We start from the raw sequence: 22,547 nt of genomic DNA on the forward strand, positions 1-22,547 counted from the left end.
TTACCAGTCTTCCTTGCTTGAATATAGGAAATAAGGCTGCAATCGGTTTAAAAACAGAACTCCTGAAAGTACCATGGTATGTTAAAGACAAGCTAGTCTTACTGAACCAAGAATATGGATCCATTTTAGGTAGCAAAACTAAGAAATACGTTAAAAAAAAGGTGCAACATGTATCGAAGTGTTGATGTCTTTGCACCGTTTTGTCTGCAAAGCGTAATGGGAAAAGAAGGAGGCCAAAACCACCCGTTCCCCAGCTCCTGTACTGGAGCAGGAGGGACGCAAGCGCTCGGGACACGGGAGCCCGGAAGCCGCCCTGCCCGCCCTGCCTCGCTGGCCCGCCCGGGAGACACACACAGGGCCCGGAGGCCTGCACCATCCCTGCCGGGGGCTCGTTCCCCGCCATCGAGAAGATGGCGACAGACCCAAGCTGCTAGACGACGTTTCTGGGCCGAACACGTAACTGGGGGCAAGGGACGCCAGCGCCCCAAACGCGGACAAGGTTCCTCCACGGGGAATCAGGCCTGGCGACCGGGTGCCGGCAGCCCCCACCCCGTCCCTTCTCCCCTTCCCCAGCCCTCCCTCCATCACACCCCGTCCGCCTCCCTGCCCGCCCCGCCCGCTCCCTCTTTCCGCTCTCGCCTTCGCGTTTCCTGTCTGGGCGGAGGAGGTTTGGCCCTGCGACGCCGCCGTCTCCCAGCGAGCTGTAGCGAGCGTCATGGCGGCGGCTCTCTCAATGTCAGCGGCTCTGAGGCACCTTGTCGCCAGGAGCGGCGCCGCCGCGGCCCGCCTGTCTTCGGCCAGGTAACGGGCACCGCGGGGCGCTCCGTCGGCCGGCACTGCCGCAGCCCGGGGCCCGCCGCTGGCGGTGGCCCGCAGGGGCGGACGCGCTGCCGAGTCTGACCCGGGCCTAGCGCTTCGCCGCGGCCGCCTCGGGCGCTAGGCCGGGAGGGGCCGCGCAGGACCCCGCCGCGAGTGGGGGGCGGCCGGGCTGGCAGCGGGAGCCTGGCCGGGGCCTTTCTCCGGGTCAGAGGGTGTATGTACGTGTCCGCCCTTGCTGTCTTCCTCGCTGTGACCGCCGGCTCGGTGTCCTTGAGGCGCCCGGAGGTCGGGAGCTGGTCGGAACGACAGAGGAGCCCCGCCGTGGGGAGGGCGATGGCTCCTTCCCCCGCCAGCACGGTGTTCCCAGAGGTTTGCACTCCTTTGCCCTATTCTGTAGCCTGCAGCTTATCCTCTCTCTCCCCTCCCCAAGATATGTTACATTTTTCAGGGGTTGTGTAGCTGCTCTTTCACTCATTCCTCGAAATAATGCTGGAAATGGCTTTATAATTTTTGGTGGCACTTTGCTATTTGTTTCTTTAATGTAGAGACCTGTATTGAAAGTCCAGTTGAACCTCTGTGTTGAACCTCTAGTTGAAGATGCGTGCATGTGTTTACCTTTGTGCATGTCACGGGACTTAGGTTTTTGTAAGACTCTTTTCTAGTCAGGAGAAAAAAAATACTGTTCAGTGTCATTAACTATGATTTGAAGTGTTTCCTTTTCCATGCTACTTAAATCTTCACATATAAACATATATACAAGATAGTTTCAGTAATTTTTAAAAATCTGTGGGGTCTTAATACATATACATATATATATATATATTTATAAATACATACAGAAAGCTATATATATACACATACAGAGAGAAGGAAGGACTGCAGCCATATTACTTTTTTCCACTTTTTGCGCTCTGACTGTCACATTGGTTACTGCTGCTTCCTCTCTCTTAAAATGGTATCTGTTTTACAGAGCTGAAGAGTAGGCTTAGGAATCTGTGAATATGAATTTAGGAATTCCTCTATGGTAATGCAGAAACTGACTGTTTGTTTGGCAGCTGATTTCTGCTCTTCTTTTAGTCCTCTGTGGTTGACAGAACTGTTTGTTATCTGCGCCATGTGGTAAATTGGATCAGTCAACTGATCCAGGTTAAAAATAATGTTGGTTGTTTGTTTTAAAGTTTTAACAATCTACCTTTTAAGCAGTTATTCCAGAACAAATAGCAGGATGTGGCGGGATGGGAATGAACAGCATGGAAACATGAGGTAGGGACTCTTAAGTTGGCATTTTTTCAAGGTAATTTCTTCTTGAAATAGTGCCTTAAGTTCCTTCCCTGCCACAGAGGGAGACTGAAAAATTAGCGTCCCTTAATATTCTCAGTAAGAGAGAGGTTGAAGATATTTGCCTGAGGGCGACTGGAACTTAGGCTTCACATTCTGTAGGAGAGTGGCCTGATCATAAGTCTGCAAGTTTCTTGGAGAAGAGGCAGGGAAGAACACTATGAGTCTCACTTATGTAAAGTTCTCCTTATCTTTGCAATTATTGTATATTGGAAGAGTGAGAATAAAATTTTCGTTGGAACAAGGAAAAGATGTTTCAGAATAAGATAGCTTTGGCAGTATGAAGGGACAGTTAAGGCTGTTATTCATTGCATAGTTTTTGTAAAGTAATTAATGATTTCCTTGATGTAGTAGGCACTGAAACTTACATCCTTCCTCTTCTCAGTTACTGTTTTATATGAAAAATATTGTTAAGCAGCCTCTGCAGTGTCCGTGCTTGGAAGGGAGAATCAAGGTACATTATTATGGGAAAGGATTCAGGATTCTAAATTTTAAATTCAAGGTGTCTTCCTGCAGCTCATAGTGAGATAATAAAATTAGATAGAGGGAGATGGGAGAAGGTGTATCTTTTGCTTCTGCACTTTCTGTTGCTTCTTGAAAGCAGCTGTTTGGTTTGTTTTCTTTTGTGGATGCCTTTCTTTATATGTAATCCTTTGTATTTTGCCAGAAATCTAGATGACTCCAATATCATAAATTTCAGTAGACGGGTAGATGCCTCAAAGCTTGGCAGTATACAAGTGCCGTTTCTAGCTTCAGTATATCACATCTCATTTTGTAAAAACAGGATAAAGGAACTTTCTTATGTCATAGAATTGTGAATGGTCTTATCATGCAAACCCCTTAAGCTTATTTTCCAGTTATATTAATCAGCAACTATCCATAAACCTACTTTTTGAGAAGCGGTATCTTGCAGCATATCTTGTAATTGGATATATAGATCCTGCAGTACTGGTTTCCTTTCAGAAAAGTATTTTGACAGATACAGTTTGGTCCAAGTAGCTTATTTGTTACAACAAATTCAGAGTATATTTAAAGTCTTTGTCTATCTAAAATTATTTTTGGAGTAATCTGTGTATTTGTCAATCTGTAGAAAGAGTGTACTGTACCAATGTGCTAGATGGGTGTTTTAAAGTAAATATAGGTGTTAGATTACTAATAATAAAAGCTAACACTGTTCTTAGGAGATCACTGAAGAAGATGCTGGAATTGTCAACTGTGAGGGCATTTGAATGATTCTTCCATCACTTCAGCACAACACTTTTGTTTACTCAGAGTAAGGTGTGGTCAAGTTTGGTACAGCTTGGTTAAATTACAATTTCATGTTATTTACCTAAGTCAGGTTATGGGAGTAATACAGCTTATTATTTGAGCACTGTAGGATTAAAGCTAAAACCTTCAAGCAGCAGTTTTATTTGCAGTGTTTTTTGCAGATTTTTGCATATGAAACTTTTTATCGTTTTCCAGGTTTTAGAAGTTCAATTACAGAATAATAAAGCTGCCCTCTGATTTTGAAAACAATTCCCAAGATCACTTTCCCATAGTCACAGTAGAGATTCTATTCTGATTTCCATGAGTTGCATTTGGTTCTTACAAATATTATGACACCCTCTAACACAAAGGTTGAATTTATCAGTACGTGTTTAAGCCCTTCAAAATATGCATGCCCAAGCTGCTTGATGATTCTGAACTCTTTACTGGTAATGCAAGTAAGTAAGTGTTTGGTCTGAAGTTAAGAGAACATGCAGTAACATATATCATTATCTCATATCTTTATGAAGTTCTTCGTGCCTAGTTTAAATCACTGAAGCAGTGGTTACTGAGTCTATCATTATTCTGTCTGGTGATGAGCCTAATAGCCCATCAGCAGGTGGCTTGAGCTGATGTAGAAAGTGGAAGTGCCTCCTTTGCTTAGATCACAGTTTTGAAGCTTTCATGGTGTAAGATCTGTCAAGGTTTCAGGAGCCTGAAGTTACGTTGAACATGGTCTTCTGGGTTTGACCTCTTCAGGAGCAAACCTGTTTGTATGTCTTACCTAATTACTTCAAATATTACCTTTTGGTTATCTGCAGCCAAAATTTGAGTAAGGGGTATAATTTAAATAATACAGTTACATTTCTTTAAGTTTCATATGAATTGGAGGAGAGCAGAGGAGGGATTCTTAAATGTATTTGTCTTGGGAAAGACTGCAGTGTCTCCTTGCATTAGAAAATACGGGTAGGTGGAGCTGGAAAAGAAAACTTCAAACAAATTTCTACTGAACTGGAAATCAACTCTGTGTTCCAAAACCACTCGGTATTTCAGGGAGTCCCTTTATTTCACAAGGTATTGCAGTCAAGATACAAAGATACTAATTTCTGTTGCGGAAGCAGTGTATTTTGTGTGTGCAGGTGTAATACCTGGGCACACAGTCACTACGTTTCATGATAATGGATTGTTCTTGTCACTTTTCAGTGATAGGTTATGGTTCTTAAAAATGTATTATCTTCCTGTTGTAATTCTGTTGTAAAGACTGTGAGCATGATAGCAAATGTTTTTCTAGTTCAGCATAAATGGATACCTGAGGTTATGAAAGCAAAGTATTATGGACGTTTGTGTAGTAGAAAGCCTGTTACTCAATTCAGGCTATATGATCAAGAGAATGAGGAAATCTGGGATGCCATTTAAATCTTATTTTTCAGTTATTTTATATGTAGGCAAGATTCCCCCTCAACAAAAAGAGGGGCAAGCCATTTTTGTGGGAAATTCAAGGTACTTACAAAATATAGAAGAAACCTGTTTTATTTTGTCTTGCTCTTTAAAGATAACCAGATTACTATTTTGTGTTATTGTTTGTTTTGTTGGGTTTTTTTCCATTTTTCAAAATAATGTTGGCTTTTTTGTTGCATGTCCCTACTAAGCCGTATGTTAGAATAGGGTTTAGTAAACTTCCCAGATCTAGATCTGGGTAGACCAGAGCTACACAAAGATGTACAAAGCTCTGACTGCGTCTCATTAACAGAAGCACTATTTAGCCGATGTTAGTGCTAGCCAGGGTGACATTTTTGTCAAGTTTGGAATAAGTGCCATGATGAAGCAGTTGTATTACTTGTTATTTCATCCAGCTGTAATGCGTGTCTGCCACTTACTCTTGTATACTGCGTAGGATGATCTATGTGTGGTGGTGTCAGGTTCAGACACTTTAGAAGCTTTGGTCTTCACTAACAAAAAAGAATAGTTCTGCAGCATTTAACTTCATCAGAATGTATTCCAATGGCTAACTGCATCTGCAAACAGTACCTGGAATAAATTCTAAGATAACACTGTGAGAAAAGTTTTTTGAGGTCTTGCATTTGCCGTATCAGTGATGTTTATACATAGTTTAATTTTGGTTATTCATAGGGGAAAAAGACCTTTAAAAATGTATACATGACCTGAATTTTACAATTTTGTCTTGAATATCTATTTTCTTTTTAATGCATATCAGAGAAAGTACAGTGAATCAGACTATCTTACAACACAATAGTACAACTGTAAACTGAAACGCAGAGTAAAATGACAGGGAGTTTTTTTGGTCATAAGATTGTGGTGATGTGGAAGTTTGGAGCAGACTCAAGGTGATAGATGTGGAGAGACAAGTGGACGTAGCGAGGGGAGAAAAAGGTGAAAAACACTACAGTTTGTACGCTTAATGAGTGTAAGTTTAAAAACAAGACTCCAGGCAGCAGCAAGTGTTCGTCTGATCTTGCAGACAGCCTGAAGCAGTAGTTTGGGAGAAGTAGTTGTTCCATATATCTAAGTGTATAATTAATTTAAAACCGTTCCCTTTGACTCTGTCCACACTCTTCAAATAATGATTTTGTGGATAAGAGAGGGTCTAGGAGCCAAATCTTGCATATTAACTGTGACTGAAGGCATCATCAGTTGTTATTATTTATAGTCACACGTCCTTTGATGATGATCTGCTGTCTGGCTCTTGTGAAGGAAAGCCCTTGTTCCCCATCAGTTTTGCATGCTTTGGGGAGAGAGGAGATTTCTGACAACTAGAATGAGTTTACTCTTTTTGTAGTACTTCACGTAGGATCTCAAAGTTGCTAATCCATTGCTACTTGCTTCTGTTCTGTAAGAGTTGACAGGACAGCAACATACCATCTGACTCAAGACTGGTGTTTTATCTGTGGATACGTTCCTTTACTACGAGGTCAGAGAAGCTCTGGTGAACCAGAACAGTGTTTTAGATTTCCTGCTTTTGCCTTCTCTGTTTGGCATCATGGTAAGCAGGGTGTAGGAGTGCTCCCTGTTTCCTTTAAAATGGAGCGAGGAAGCTTTGGAAAGCCCTCATGGAGGAACGAAGATGTTGGATGTAATGAAACATTAGAGCAGTAGGACGTTACTGTCAAAGTGAACACTTCTGTCGCAGATTAGAGAAATGAAAAAGTGAAAAACACCATGCATCGTGTAGTTTAGCCTTATTCTAAAGCACAGCTTGTCTCCTAGTAAGCTAAGATCAAGATCATTCTTGTTCTTAAAGTTGTATGTTGTTCCCATAACGTTCAAGTACTTTCAGTATTGGTCTAGCTAAGGAAGAGGATGGGTAGAAAGACATGAAAGTAAGAGGGAGAGAAGGAGAAAAGAGATTGGGAGAGCCAAAGTTTGAGAATGGGAGAGATGCGTTGTTCTGGAAATGGCTGTTTTTCTAACTGAATTATGGAGAAGTAAGTAGCATATGTTATGACAGCAAAATGTTCCTGATGAGGCTTCTTAAATTGCTGTTCATTATTGGGCGTATAACTTGGAGTCACTTAGAATCATAGAATAGTTTGTGTTGGAAGGGACCTTTTAAAGTCATCTAGTCCAACCCCTCTACAATGAGGAGTTGGACTAGATGATCTGGTAGATCTTAAACTAGATCAGGCTGTTTAGAGCCCCATCCAGCCTGACCTTGAATGTTTCCAGGGATGGGGCATCTGCCACCTCTCCCGGTGACCCGGGCGCGTGTTTCACCACCCTGATTGTAAAAAATTTCTTCCTTATGTCTAGTCTGATTCTACCCTTATTTTAGTTACATTTCATTCCTTCACTTTTGGAACTAGGAACCCAAAGAGGGAGGAATGACAGCTTTCTGAGCAAGAAAAAGATTAATAGAGACAAGCAGACATTCATTTAAAGTATGTTCGTGTTGAAAGATCACTAATAAATTAGCAGTGTACTTGCTTCTGCACTAGAACAGCTAAAAGCTTTTCTTACTAGCTCTGTGGCAACTAGTTATTGTGGGCTCAGAACTGCAGCTCTGGCGGATCTTTAAAAAAAGCATTATTACATGCTAGAATAACTTCTTCCCTAAATCTACAGATCTGAGAACATAATAATTTTCTCTCTACTTTGAGGGTTTGAAGAGGAGTGGAGATATGAATAAAAACCCCAAACCCAAAGCTTTGGAGAGTAGAGGTGAAGTTTGTTGGCACTAGTGTTATAAAACAGAAGGATGTAATACTTTCCTCCAGGGACTAAATAATTTTAAATAGGTTCTGACACTGCATTTGAAAATGACACTTAACTTTGTTTTCAAAATATAACCCCAAACTTTTTTTTTTTTACGGAAAAGGCTTTCCTGTTGTTATTTCTTTATATCAGTGTATTTGTGGAACTTGTTACAATTACTTCAAGCATGTTTTTTTATCAAATAAATGAAGAAATTGATAGAAAGATTATTAAATGTCATATGGATATATGAAGAAGGGGAATTCAAATGCCAGCTGTCAATAAATAGAATTTCAAATCTATGTTAACAAAATAATAAAACTTGCTTTAGTTCCAGTGGTTTAATATATACTGTTCATCAGGTTTAACTCATACTGGAAGAATACTACTTTTGGGATTACAGAAATGGTCTTGATGTTGCCTTAATGTAGGTTTGAGCATTATGACTCAATTAACCTTGTTATTCCATTAGACATCTCAACTTGATGCAATATTTATATATGATTGGAAAAACCCAGGAGACAGGTGCGTTGGGTTGTATTTCTGACTGATAGGAACTGTCACTTTCAAAGCTGTTCTTTACTAAAGCAGCCACTATCAAAATGCACCAGTGAGATTCAGAAGTTAAGTTCCAGAACGCCAAGTAACTTGAGAATTTGATATCAATGACATGCTGCTTTCGCCTTTCACTCACAACTAGATACAAGCAAAATCAATATCTGATCCTTTTTTTTGGGGGGGTGGAAGGAAATAAATGCAAATCAGATCAACAGTAGGAAATATCAGACCAATGTATAGCCCTCAGTGTATTAGACCAATGTAATTGGTCTTCCCTGTGGCACTGTGGGAAATTTCACCTATTGTTAAAACATGTTGATCAACAGTGAGGATGGAAACACTAATTACAGTTAATATGGTTGATATTTTTAACTTTTATCTGCGTTCTCAATTTTGAATGTTGCTTTTACGGACATCTTTGTATAACTTATTCTGTGGGCAATCATAATACTTAGTATGGTCAATATACTTAGGAAGGAAGCTTGAATCTACTCACATAGTTTAAAAGAACCCCAAGTTTAGAAAAAAATCTTCTTTTATACTAATAGTTTCAATAAATTTGTATAATCCTTAAAAGCTTATTGTTTAATATGTTTTATGCTTGTACATATGTACGTGTTTTAGTTCGCATGACAATACAGTGGATTTTGATAAGCTTTTTAAATTATTTTGTAAGAATTTGATTCTGAGTGTGTTACAGAGTATACCTCCAAACTGTTTTAAGATCACATCCTTTATTGTTTCTAATAAAAGACATTGTTAAACTAGCAGAAGGCAAGCTGAACAGTTAACGTTACCTTTTTTATAATGTGTATTTCCCTGTTTCCTAAGAAGTGAATGGCATATTTCTGTCTGAGTTTCAAAGTGCAGTTGTTCTCTCCTGGCAGCATAACGATATGTTTAGATACCATTTTGTTAACAAGCCACTTTCTAGCTGCAGTAATTTCTGTCTGTCTTAATCTTCCCTTGACCTGTGACTGATGTTGAGGAAGCAAATTAACTCAACTAGACAGACTGTAGGCAGCTCCAGAATGTGTGTGGGCAAACAATTCTTGCATCTGCTTATTCTTGGAGGGTTAGCACTCCACGAACACTGTTTCATAAACAGCTTCTATTCGTTATTTTTTTAAAAATCAGATTTGATGTATTTTATATAAAATGTTTGAAGACCTGCCTTTTATGAATGTATAGTCTATATGTAAATACTTTTTCTGATGTTATCATTTGCTATCAGTATAGGGAAGTAGTGTTGTGCTAAATGTCAGTGATGCCACTTGTATTAAAGTCCAAACCAAACTTATGTTGCAGAGGATAACTGTTTATTTTTTCGTCTTTTCTAAGTATTTCATTAGTTTTAAGTAAAGTATTTTATGGATATTGCATCTGATGTCACTAGCGTTCAGAAGTACCATCTTTCATTATAAAACCAGAGACATATTTTGTGTCTTACTACTTTCAGTAAAACCACTGTATTTTAAAGGAAGGCAAAAAATACAGAGCTCTTCACGGAGTAGCTTTGACTGTTCCATCATGTATTCACGGAGTATTTTTATATGCTGCGTAAGTTATCTGAAGGGAAATTCTGCAGTAGTGATGTTTTGTCATATGTCAGTGTTGATTGTGGCCACCAGAGACAAATATTCTGAATGTTGTTGTCTGAACTGGAATTCAAGAATAAGGTTTGCATTTGAAGCACTGGTTTTGCCTTAAGGGTTTATTCCACTTTAGAAAAGCGTGAGCAATAGCAAGGCTAGCATTCTCCTTTCAGAGAGCTAATAGCTGCTCAGATAGTCAGAATATGAAAAGAGACTAGCAAAGGGAAAGAGCAGTTCCAGTGGAGGAGTCCCTGTATGAGTACGAGAGAACACACAAATAGGGTAGCTGATGTGGTTATTTTTATTCTCAAAGGTGAGTTCTCTGAAAATGCTTGTAAGGTGTGTTTACACTAATAAATAGTGGCAAATGGAAAGAAAATGAAGTAGGATAATTATGGAACAACAGCGCACTGAAGCTTTCTTTTAAAGTGGACTTCATTTAAGTAGCTTGTCATTTTCCTTATATTCTCCTTGTAACACACAATACTTTATCCTTCATCAGTTGAAGAAATGTTGTCCTAAGACTGCAGATGCTGATACAGAACTCTCTAGAAGAAAGGACTTTTTTTTTTTTTTTCTAAACTAGTGCCATGTAACTGTTAGTTGCGCTTGCATGTAGAGTAGCAGTTAAAAGTTCTGATGTGATAATTTTTTTAAAACTTCTGCTGGAGACACTTGCAGGGGTTGCTTACATTGCAGCCAACCATTTGTTTTAAACTAAAGACAGATGTCTATTGTAGAAGCTAATTAATAGCATTGGTACCCACAACAAACAACCTATGTGGTTAGTATCTTTTCAAAAATAGATAAGTTTTAAAATTGGTCATTGTAGAGAGACTACATAAAAATTAAGTCCTGTGCTTTGGTTGCAAAGTAATGAGGCTGAATAACAAGTGCAAATATATTGCATACACTGGAAAAAAATGAATTTGGTAGGAATTACTGACTAGCAAAATGTCAGGGAGCAGCAAGAGCTGGCTGCTCCTGAAGGTAGGTCAAGCTGGAAGCTGAAGGTGATCCCAACAGTGATATTGCCCTCGCTGACCAGAGCACAGTCCCACAGCATCTGTACTTGAGGAGACCTGGGTGCTGGTAATAGGGTCCATTAACAGTCCCAGACATGGCGAAGTCATGAGCTAGTCCAAGGTCTGTCCAGGGCGTCCAATCAGAAGCAAAAGGAACCAGAGACAGGTTTGGAGATAAGCTGCAACGTGTGTCAGAAGTCCAGCCAGGCAACAGTGTCTGAACAGGACTGCAGTGATACTACCGCTTGGGCGAGGGGTCTAGCCAGGCACAGAGACAGGAGCCAGGCCCAGGGCTGGAGGTGGGTACGCTTAATGATGTCGCTCAGGCAAGGGCTGAAGACCCAGAGCTGATCTTAAATGGAGCTCCAGGGCCACTGGCAGGGGCAGTTGATGGAGACCCTAAGTGAGGCTGGTCACAGCCATTAAGACCTTTTAGTGCCCTTAGGGTCCTGATGTATGCTCTGAACAGAGGTTGTCTTCAGACTGTTAATATTAGAGGACAAGCTGACTTGAAAACTCAAATTATATTCTTGCACGTAAGGTAGAACCATTGGTGTACCTTCTCTGCAAGTAACTCAGTAGGCAAAGATACATTGAAATAACATGGGAGTTGTTCCATTCGGAGGTATGTGAAAAGGAAGTTGGAAATAACGTCAACAAGGGAACGATATGGACAGGCAGAAGAGGTGAAAAATAGGTTGTCCTTTGGTTAAGGTGTGTGATATAATGGAGAGTACTTAGGGTACCTGATAACTGTAGAATGGCAACAGTTCAAAGAGGACTTGAGGATAAAAGCTTGGTGTCAGGAAGGAAATTGATGAGTAAGGTGTCTGAGACAAGGCTAAATTGACAAAGCAAGGGTGAAATAAATTCATACACCATAGTACCAGCTAGGTTATCCCATTTTCATGTAGAATAAGAGCATAAAGTTCTGAAAAGTGACCTGCTTCTGTGTGTCACATTCCATTTGTTAGGCATTTGGTTGTCTGTGTCTTTTACGAAGTACTACAAAGATAAATAAATAGATAGCTCTTAAATACATTTTTTCATAGCTGCCCAACAGCTGAGGCTTACTAGCCAAGTCGCTTCACTGACTTTCATGAACCGTTATAAACCAAGATGTAGTTTTACAGTAACACTTCAAAGGATTCTTTTTTGTACTATAGCTTAGTTCAGTAGTTTACAGTTCAAATGTTTGAGGGCATTAAATAAGAAAGAAGTTGCCTTTATTTATATGCGATGTTTTACAGACCCTGCTGTTACCTTAGATTATTGGAGTAAGTGTTACTTAAGCCTCTAAGTGCACTCAAACAGAAAGGCAAAATCAAGAGGAAAGTATAGGGATGAAATACAGGACCGTACTATGCCATAAACCAGTTTGCAAAGACAGAGGAATCTTTACTCATTTTTTGTTTAATTTTACATGATTCAAAGGCTCTTGTTCAAACTGCGTAAACTTCCCTAAGACAGAGGTGGGTTGTGGAACGTTAGTTTCATTCCTCACAGTTTTGGAATTGAACCCTTTGACTTTTGTTGTTCTTACTATAAAGGGAGCACAGTTTTTAGTTATTGTCTAGTTGTATGAATGCCTGAATGTGTATGTGTGGGGAGAAGTTTGACATTTAGAAAGCACAAACAGAGCAAATATGTCACCTGTGTATTTTGTCTTTACTCCCTACATAACTTTTACCTTTTCCTTTTTGTTAGACTTTCTAACTAGATAACGTGAAATTCAGTTGATAGTTGATATGGGCTCTGCAGCTTTTCTAGTATTATTTGCCTTTTGGCGGACTTGCTTACAAGAGGTTTCCACTGGTCCATGGTGTACCTACTGTTCTCAGATTGTGATCTGAGGTTAATTTCTAAGATTAGGTCTTCAGGTTTGGAAAGTATTGTGTAATGGAACTGCTCATCAGCAACTGTACAGGTGGCAGTAGTTCAGAGCTTCTGTCACCTGACAGCAGTTGGATGTTTTATAAATTATGTATTCTATGGCTGTAAAAGCAGTATACCAGATCTCCTTTCATAACGAGTTTTATGATTTCTACTAAAAAAATACTTAAATAATTTTGGGTCACTTTATTCTTAATATGTTGGTCTATTTGCTGCAGTCCCGGAGAGGCCACTGGCATACTTTTGAACTACATGCATATGGGGGTCTAGAAGCACTAGCATGACTTTGTTTCTGAAGTTTAGCTGCAAATAATGACTGAGTTTATGTCCAAGAAGATCGGGAAACAGTCTGGTATCAGCCTGGGATTTGTAGAGAACTGTTTCAGGATGTGCAGCCCTCACTTGTCAGTGTGCTGACTTGAATGCAGGCTAGCTCTGGATTTTTGCCTGAGCTATTCCTCAGCTCAAGCTGTTTTCATTGTGTGTGTGCTTAAGTCATGCATGCACCCACCTAATTAATGCTCCTGTAAAGCATAGCAGTCAGAAGCATGGTGGAGACACCCGTGTACCTCTGCAGGAGAAAGTTGAGCATGCCAGTGCTTACTGTCTGGCTGTTTCGGAGCCTTCTGAAGGGTTGTGCTGATCTTTCTTATGTGCCTTACTTACTCACTACTTATGTGAGTAGTGTCAGCTCAATTATCTGGCTAGAGAATAGCTCAAATGGGCCTGTTTGAGTCAAGGACAGTGCAGGCTTGGCACTAGGTCAGAGCTAACCTTCCTCATTCCTTGTTGACCCTGAGAGCACTCTTTAAATGTGGGAAACTGATGATGGGCAACTCAAGCCATCTTTTAACAGAGCTGACTTTTGTCTTGAGGACTTAATGGGAGTGCCAGGAATGGCTATAGCACTCTGGTCCTGCAGCAGTTCTGGAAGGTCTACAGCTGTGTTTGCATAGCGCTCTGGTTCAGCTGGTATCTTGGTTGTCTGTAGATACATCAATTGCATTTCCCTATCTGTGGGATAATTAAAGTAGAACCTAAAAAAACCTAGAATTTGATTGTTTTCTACTTAACAAAGTATTTACTACTTGAAAATTTAACTCATTTAATATTTCTAAAGGGAGGTGAACTTAGTGTTTAGTTTTGAAGATGAACACTAAGTTACAAGCTACAAGTCAAATGCTTAAAGTTATTTCCCTGTTTATTCAGTATATTTATACGACCATAGCTTCTTTTCATAATGCAGATTTGCCTAACAGAAAAGCCCTGTTTTCCAAACACACACATGGAAAAAAAAAAATATATACATTTTGCATATGAACTTTTTAGCAAGTAGAAGCAATGTTTATGTATTTCATAGACTCATAGAATGGTTTAGATTGTAAGGGACCTTAAAGATCATTTAGTTCCAATGCCTGTGCCGTGGGCAGGGACACCTTCCATAGACCAGGTTGCTCAGATCCTCGTCCAGCCTGGTCTTGAACACTTCCAGGGATGGGGCATTCCCAGCTTTCCTGGGCAGCTTTCTCCAGTACTTCACCACCCTCAGAGTGAAAAATTTCTTCCTGATGTCTAATCCAAACCTACCCTCTTTCAGTTTGAAGCCATTACCTCTTGTCCTGTCACTACATGCCCTTGTAAAAGGTCCCTCTCCAGCTTTCTTGTAGGCCCCCCTTCAGATACTGGAAGGCTGCTATGAGGTCTCCCTGGAGCCTTCTCTTCTCCAGGCTGAACAACCCCAACTCTCTCAGCCTGTCCTCATAGCATAGGTTCTCCAGCCCTCTGATCATCTTTGTGGCCCTCCTGGAGACCCGTTCCAACCGTTCCATGTCCTTCTTATGTTGGGGGTTCCAGAGCCGGATGCAATACTCCAGGTGGGGTCTTGCGAGAGCAGAGCAGAGGGGCAGAATCACCTCCCTTGACCTGCTGGCCACGCTTCTTTTGATGCAGCCCAGAATGCGGTTGGCTTTCTGGGCTGCAAGCACACATTGCTGGCTCATGTTGAGCTTCTCATCCGTCAGCACCTCCAAGTCCTTCTCCTCAGGGCAGCTCTCAGTCCATTCTCCACTCAGCCTGTATTGTGCTTGGGATTGCCCTGACCTATGTGTAGCACCTTGCACTTGGCCTTGTTGAACTTCATGAGGTTCGCACATTTCTATTTCAGTTTTGATCGTCATTGCCACTTATTACAGAAATTCCAGTAGTTTAGATTAAATAAATTGGTATTCCTTTCATCCATTCAGAAACATAATTTACTGTGTTTATAAGTTAATAACATTTTGTAAGCAAAGGAAAAATTATGATGTGCCAATATTGTCTGAGAATGTAACTATTTATAAATAGGGAACTTGCTTTTCCTCCAAACCCCAAAGTTACTCATGCAGTTCATACTACAAAATAAAACTACATGGTCTCCACAGGCAGTGTTTGGCATTATATTCCATATTTTGTTTATGTTGTGATGTAATAAGAATAGTAAATTCTATCCTGGTAAAATAAAATACCATTGACTCTGTTAAGTCTTTATCGCTTTAATGACAATAATGAGTCTAATACCAAGGAAGTATTATCCCACTCTATTTAAGTTCATCTCTCACAAGTACAGCTTCACAATCTGTCTTTATAAAAATGGATTATATTGAAGCTGAATACTGTGATCTGTACAGTATTTGACATCGTGTAACAGGCAATCATTACCGTCTATTTTATATGAGAGAACATTATACTAATTTGGTTTTAGTCTACTTAATTGTAGTGTGTGACTAGGTTGAATGCTGTGCAAGTTCTGAGCTGGCAGTGTTTCCATGTTCTTTTTGTTCAGAATTTAATGTCTTTCTGGTGGCTGTATGCTGTGAAGCTTATATTATTCCTGATAAATGCCATAACATTAAAATGGTTGTTTTTCTAAGAATTAGGTATCTGTTCAATGTATTGAATGGTTCTTCACGGCTTTGGCTTCTGCATATATGTATATTCACACCTACTGGTGCCCTGGCATTCAGTATCAGAGTACTTAAAATACCATTTAGACTTACTTCTTAATGATTGCCTTTATTTTTCAAGAGGCACATGAGTTTTTCTTCAAGACTTCATTCCATCTTTATCTGTTTTGATGTGATTACCTGTGCTGCGATATCTGGCTTTCTTTAACATATCTCCCAACAGTTGACCAAAAGGGGGTGCTAATGGATCAAACAGTTAGATGTGTTGTGTACAGAGGTTAAGGAGCTTTTTTTTGTGCAATGAGTTAAGTCTCAGCTACTGAATTAGGTCAGGTAAATGCAAGTTTTCGCATCAGGGTGCTGTGTAACATGCCGGTCACAGCATTGCTCTTCATGGAAGGCAAATTCGTGCCTTGTAAATATGGCTGCTCCTCTCCTTCCACTAGGCTTCTGGGGGATTCTTCGGGACATTTCCAGAGGCACTGTGGCAAGCATTGTCTTCTGTAAGGCTTCCATTTATCTTTCCATTTATACAGTTAAAAAAACAGAAGCATAGGTTATTTAACAGCTATTCAAGAAGTTCGGATTTGTTGAATTTTAGAGATTGAATACAGATATCCAAAACTACCAAGATAAATGTTCGAGTCAGATGCCTTAGAATCCATCATCCTGATATCACAAAAGACTTTTGCTGTCCATTTTTTTTTTTTTTACTATTTAGTTTCTCTGGTTCAACAGAACTTGTTAAGGACATCAACAGAGCTAGGGCCTCTAGTGTAAAAAGGGAAGAGGAGACAGAAGTATGGCCCCTGAAACAAGGAACTCTGCTACATCCTTATCCAACAGTGGGATAAGATGGTCGAGAGACCTGATACTGGTGTGAATATAGTAATGAAGACTGGAGAACTTCCAGTGGCTTCTTAATGGACTCCTCCATTTGTGTAGCAGAGATCTGGAACCTGTTTGTGCTTTACGGGAACAGCAGATGACAGTGGAAGGGGAGTACATGCTTCTGCTGGAAGGCATGTTGTTAGATGACCACAGCATTTGTTTTTCCAGGATATGCGATACCTTTAGAAATTTTTGCACTTTACAAATTCACGTTTTCACTAGTAGCCATTATTAATTCATTCTGTGTTACTGAGCTAATGTAAGAGTATTTTTACAAGTAATTAATAAGAAGACAAGTAATTAATTTACATTAAAATAATTTACAAGTAATTATTAATAAGTGTAGTCTTTGCCAAATTTCTACTCTTGTTTCTTTACACAATATAAAAGACTGAGACTCTAAAATAAAATTGTAGCCATAATCTAGTCTAGATACAATGTTTAGATCTATAATTCTTTTCTGAAGAACTGTGCACTATGGAAGAAAAAGTGACCTTAACATCTTTTTAAATTCCTAACACTAAAACGCAGAAATATCATTAAAGTATATTGTTTTATAGCAGATATTAAAGCAGAAGTCATGCTGAAGCTGGACCATGATCAGATTGATGGTAAAGACAGAATTGTATTATACAAAGCTACATTTTAAGTGAATTGTAGAAATGAGTATAATGAAATTATAATAAAGGATAGAAAATATTAAATGATAATAGCGTAAAATGAGGATACGGGATCATAGATCAAGTTTAAGGAATTTAAATGCCCAAGACAATGACATGGGGAGGGGGAGGGAGATATCACTTTCATAATTGCAAGCCAAATGACAATCTGAGTGGTGGTCTCTGTAGCCAAAGGAGTTGCTGTATGTTGATGCCAAGTTCTCCATGTTTGTGGAAACACAAACACCCCTCTGTATTTGTGTGACAGACTAACATGTAGAGAACAAAGAATCTTCCATTAAGAGGAGATTTAAGAGAGGGAATATACTTGGGGAACAGGATGCCAGATGCATCTGAAGGAAGAGGCCCAGAAAGACAAACTTCAGCAAGAGGAGAATTTTGCTATCTGAGTCCCTGTGGACTAAGTGTGGCATCTTCACTAGCCGTACAGCCAGGCCTTGATGAAAGAAAAACTTTTTAGGGACTAGAAGACCTTGTGAAGGGTTGGTTGTAATCCAAAAAGCTGCAGATTGGATTAGCCACAAACATTATATGTGGGATACTATGGGAAGGTATCTGCAAGATCATAAAGGACATGGGTGACTTATTAATAAACCTTAATTTTACTTCATGTAATTTTGAAAGGTTTTTTTTTTAAAGGCTAACTGTTCTAATAAACTTGGGCTTTTACATTTAAAACCTTATGTGTTCATCACTAGGGAGCTCACTATAAGAAAAATTTTCAGGCAGGACAAATGTTCAAGTGGAGCTGTGGCCAGCCTGGAGTCTCATCACACTTTAATTAGATAGCAACTGTGAAGGATGTTTGCCTGATCTGTGTTTTGAATGGGACATTAATGAGCCTAGAAGATAGCAGGGTTTATTGTTGCTAGCTATTATGTGTAAAACTTTCTGTATAGCTTCTGAACTTTAGAGTTATATTACTGGTCTATTTATTATTAAAGTATTCTGTGTACAATAATTTTAAATCGGAGTTCGGTTGTCTTAGAACAAGGTAAGAAATGGAACTTCCTGCTCTTAAGGCCTAATCCCAAGATGTTTCACAGGGAAAAAAATGCATAAGCAGTCAAAATAAGGCAAAACAGGATAATGTGGACCAATATTGCTTACAAAGAGAAAGGCAGACAGCAGATTACCTTTCTGGAGGTCAGTAGTAGAAGAAAGGAGGAGAACCTTGTGAGAATGGAACTTGAAAAAGTATGTTTTATACTTCTGCAAGTTTATCCATCACAAAAGCTACCTAAAGTTCAAGATGGGTGTGGGCAGAGGCAAGTCTTAATTGGGAATTTTGTGAGAATTACTTTACTGTTGAGGGCAGAATAAAAGATTTAAATTTCCAAAATGAGCAATCTTCTGAGTAAAAATGATGTCAAATGACATAATGCTGAGTGGAAATCATTTTGGAAGGGAATGGCATTTATACTCTTCAAAGCTGGTTAATGCTTTTCCAAATTTAAAAAAACAAACCAAAACACACAAGAAACCCCCAACCAAATCAAATTTGTTCCAAATTGCATTTATATTACAAGAAAAAGTGGGATTCTAATCAGCCTTATTACTTATATCCTGGCATACTCAAATCTTTATACATTCATCAGACCTCTCCACAAATCAAGGTTAAGAGAACTTCTTGATTAATAGTTTAGAAAGGTCCAGAAAGGACCAATTTGACTGCATAATCCCATGGTTTTTCTTTGGCCATATATAAGGTAGTGTAGTGAACAGTGTACCACATGAAGTTCTAGAACACCTGCAGAATACTACTTTGACACTAAAATTCCTGGAGAGAGGGAGAAACTAACTTTCCTATTACAATGCTTTTGCCTTGTTTAAGGCTGGAAATTGTTTGGTTCAGTGACTTGCCACTGGAACTAAAGTGTAATGCTGCTGTTCTGAAGACCTTTAGGATAGCTTCTCTCTTGGTTTGGTTTTGAATAAGGACCATCTAAGAGCCATTTCTTGTAGCATGCTGCAGTATCTGTCTATTCTGTTTTTATGACATATTGTTTAACATGTACAAATTAAAAAATGACAGTAAAACTTCATCTTGTTCTTCAAAGTACCCTTCCAGACAGATTTTGTCATTTTAAATAGGAATACGTATGTCTGTCCATGTCACAGAGTTGGGTGATTCTATAAACGTTGTGCTTTGAGTTTGTTTTTCATGATGTGGAGCTTTTTTGAAGTTGTTATTGGCAAATGGAAGGTAGTTTAGTAGAGTGTAATTTGTGTTAGAAGTATAGACTTGTGGAACTGAACTTTGTTCCAGTTGCTTAGTTTTATAAGATTCTTGTGGCTTTCTTTATAGTCACTAATTTCAAATTCCTTTCTGGTGTAGATTTTACCTTCTAAAAACTTTACCATGCTAATATTTTCTGAAAATTGAATGCTTTCTTAGTTAATGTGTTAAATCCAGTGCAGCTATATTAATTAAATGATCAAGTTCATATCTTCAAATGCATTCACACCAGAATTGACAAAAATCAGGGAGGGGTTTAAAATTAGACGACATAATAGACGCATGTGTTTAGGAGGCTATAGCCCCAGTTAAGTCTACCGTGTTTCCATTGCCTAGTTGAATGTGGAAGAAAATACGCTCTTTTAATTCTACAGGTTTTGAATGATTGTGTGTGAGTTATCTGGTCCTGAGACACCTTTCATGTTATTGACTATTTAACAGTTGTAACTTATGTAGGGAGAGTTTAGTTTGGATAGTATCGTAGATTTTCCGAAAGTCTTGGAATTTGCTTTAAAAGCTGTGGTGTTTTAAAGGCACTAATGGATGGTTTCCTCAAAAATTAAGTAAACATTACCAATAGTGTTAAATTACTAGAAGTACGGTTTTAAGTATCCCATAGGCAAAATCTCAAAGTTCATTTGCATCTGCAAGTATGTCTGGCTTCCCAAATTAGGTAATGTTCTGAAGAACAGTTGAAAGTGGCTTAGTCCCTCTTACTGTTCAGTTGTCTATACTCTTGCATTTTTGTGCCTCACTTGTTTAAAATGACCTTAATTAAGTGTGAAACACACTATTAGCTCAGAGAAATGGGCTTTTTGGCTTGTTTCACTTGCTGTTGTATTATTTTGCCAAAAGATGATTTGTACTCAGAGGGCCCAATCCTGACATTAATGACATAATGCAAATTAAGGACAAATTTTACTTCTTAACTCAGTGATGTGGAATTGGGTTCTGTGTTTCCATCTGTACCTTACAGGTTTAGTAACTATGCAAGAGGATTAATCATATTTCTTGGAAATGCATAAGCTGACCCATACTGATTTAGAAATGAAACAAAGTAGTTGTGAGCTTTGCCCAGTCAAAATCAGAAAATTTTGTTTGAATTATCAGCTGAGGGTTTGTTTTGTTGGTTTTTGGGTTTTGGTTGGGTTTTGGTTGGGTTTAGTTTAGGTTTTTGTTTTTTCATTTTTTTGTTTTTTAAATTTGTTAATAGTCTGTTGTTAAAAGTGCAGAGCTGGAGCTTTACCATTACAAATAGACTTAGGATTTTTTTCCTCTGATGCCATCGTTTTCAGGATCAGAGTTCCAGAATGCTTGCAGCAGCCTTGTATTTTTCTGTCTGTTCGTGACAAACCAGCTACTGTACATTCATATAGAGCAGTACAGTCCTTGCCACTGGCAGTCTCTCTGTGACAGAGAGCCTGTAGGCTGACATAAAGTGCAGCCTGTTGTGAACTGCTAAGTGGGAGTCTGCCAAAAACTCAGCAGACAGAACTAATTGGGGAGAAAAAGGATTTTTGTGCCCTCATCTCTCCCTCTTCAATTTTTTTTACAAGACGGATATTGTTAAAGTAACTTGTTTATGTAAGATTTGTCTGCCTCTATTTTCTCATTGCATGAATCATTTTTTAACTTCAAGTCTTGCACCGCAGGTCACTGAGCACTTCCACATGGCGGCTGGCACAGGACCAAACTCGAGACACGCAACTCATCACAGTTGATGAAAAATTGGTAAGGGTTTTCTACTGCATACTGCTATGATACAGCCTTCAGGGTTATTTCTGCACAATAGGCATTCAGTATGGTATTCTACGTTCTTCTAGGAAAGCTGTATAAATGTGAACTACAAAGCAACAGTCCTTCATACATTTTTAAAAGGGGAACATTGGTAAAACATAAGTATGTGAAGGAAATACGGCATTCAAAGTGTTAAGCAATATCAAATGATGCGTACCTTGTTTATTATTATTGTATTATGGCCAAGGACAAGTATCATCTGTAATTTGTAACAAGTTTGTTCTTTTTGAAATCTGGGTGTATCTTCTGTGTAGTGAAACTATACAGAATTTGCCAGCTTCCTGAAATTAAATTATCTTCGTTAGGACCCATATTACTAAAGAAACTGTGTAAAGAAGCATCATGCAAAATTATTGTTACTATGCACATATACTCTAGCTTTTGAATATGCATGAAGGTTAGATTACAACTAGGAACAAATGCATAACATTCTTCTGCTAATCAGTAGCAGATCAGAAATTTGGCAATCTTTTCTTGTAAGTTCTTCCATAATGTGTGGTCTGTTACTCTAGATGCAACCTGACACTTATGTTTACATTATTCGATAGTATAATTTTTGTAAGACTTCTGGGGGTAAATGCGTCACAGCAGAAGCATGCTTTTCATTGGTTTTCATATCGCTTTTGAATCTTCACGGAAAAAAATTCCCATCATATGTACTAGATAGTTCATATTATATCTGTTTTCTTGTATCCCTGAAGCTATATTAACTACTTAAGAAATATTTGGAATTTGTATTTATAAATTGAACATTGTAATGATAACTGCAAGTTGAAGCAGCAGAAGTTTAGCAGGCTATTGGAAAAAAACCACACCTACCTTAACAACTCTAGGGCTTTTTTTCCCCTCGTGCTCTGTAATATAGATGCAGCAATAAGAATCTACTCACAGATAAAAAAAGTTCTTTTAAAAATGATTTTCTGAATTCAAGAAGTAATATAATTTTAGGTTTAAAAATCAGGGAAAAAATGAATACTGTACTTTAGCAAACATGATTATCTTGCTAATCTAGTTGCGTAACTTTGGATTCAGGAAATTTCATTTAATGTACAAGAATTCATGAGTCACTATGTAAATAAGATTTACCAAGTCAATACACCTACATTTCCCTAAATGAATTATGTATTGTGTTTGATTATTCTAGCACTGTTCTTTAATTTATTTTTTTTTTTAAAATCCTAACAGAGTTTTTATAATGCCTGAATTTATAGTATCACGTTTCTCTATTGTGACTTCAGGTGATGGGTACATAGATCTGAAAGAAACTACAGCGTGAAGACAAACCCACAAAATATACACTGTTCTATCTTCCA

At 38.8% G+C, this 22,547-nt stretch overlaps 1 protein-coding gene across 1 annotated transcript in view; it reads left to right on the plus strand.

The window, feature by feature from the left end:
• The first annotated feature begins 261 nt into the window (after positions 1-261).
• The window catches only part of NDUFS4 (NADH:ubiquinone oxidoreductase subunit S4), a 48,173-nt gene continuing 25,887 nt past the window's right edge, over positions 262-22,547 (plus strand). The window contains exons 1-2 of the mRNA XM_074569952.1: positions 262-801; positions 21,090-21,168. Coding sequence (XP_074426053.1) covers positions 716-801; positions 21,090-21,168 — 165 coding nt within the window. The 5' untranslated portion in view covers positions 262-715. The remainder of the gene's footprint in view (positions 802-21,089; positions 21,169-22,547) is intronic.

This window comes from Larus michahellis, chromosome Z (genome assembly GCF_964199755.1).
Source record: "Larus michahellis chromosome Z, bLarMic1.1, whole genome shotgun sequence".
In the NCBI taxonomy this organism is placed as follows: domain Eukaryota; kingdom Metazoa; phylum Chordata; class Aves; order Charadriiformes; family Laridae; genus Larus; species Larus michahellis.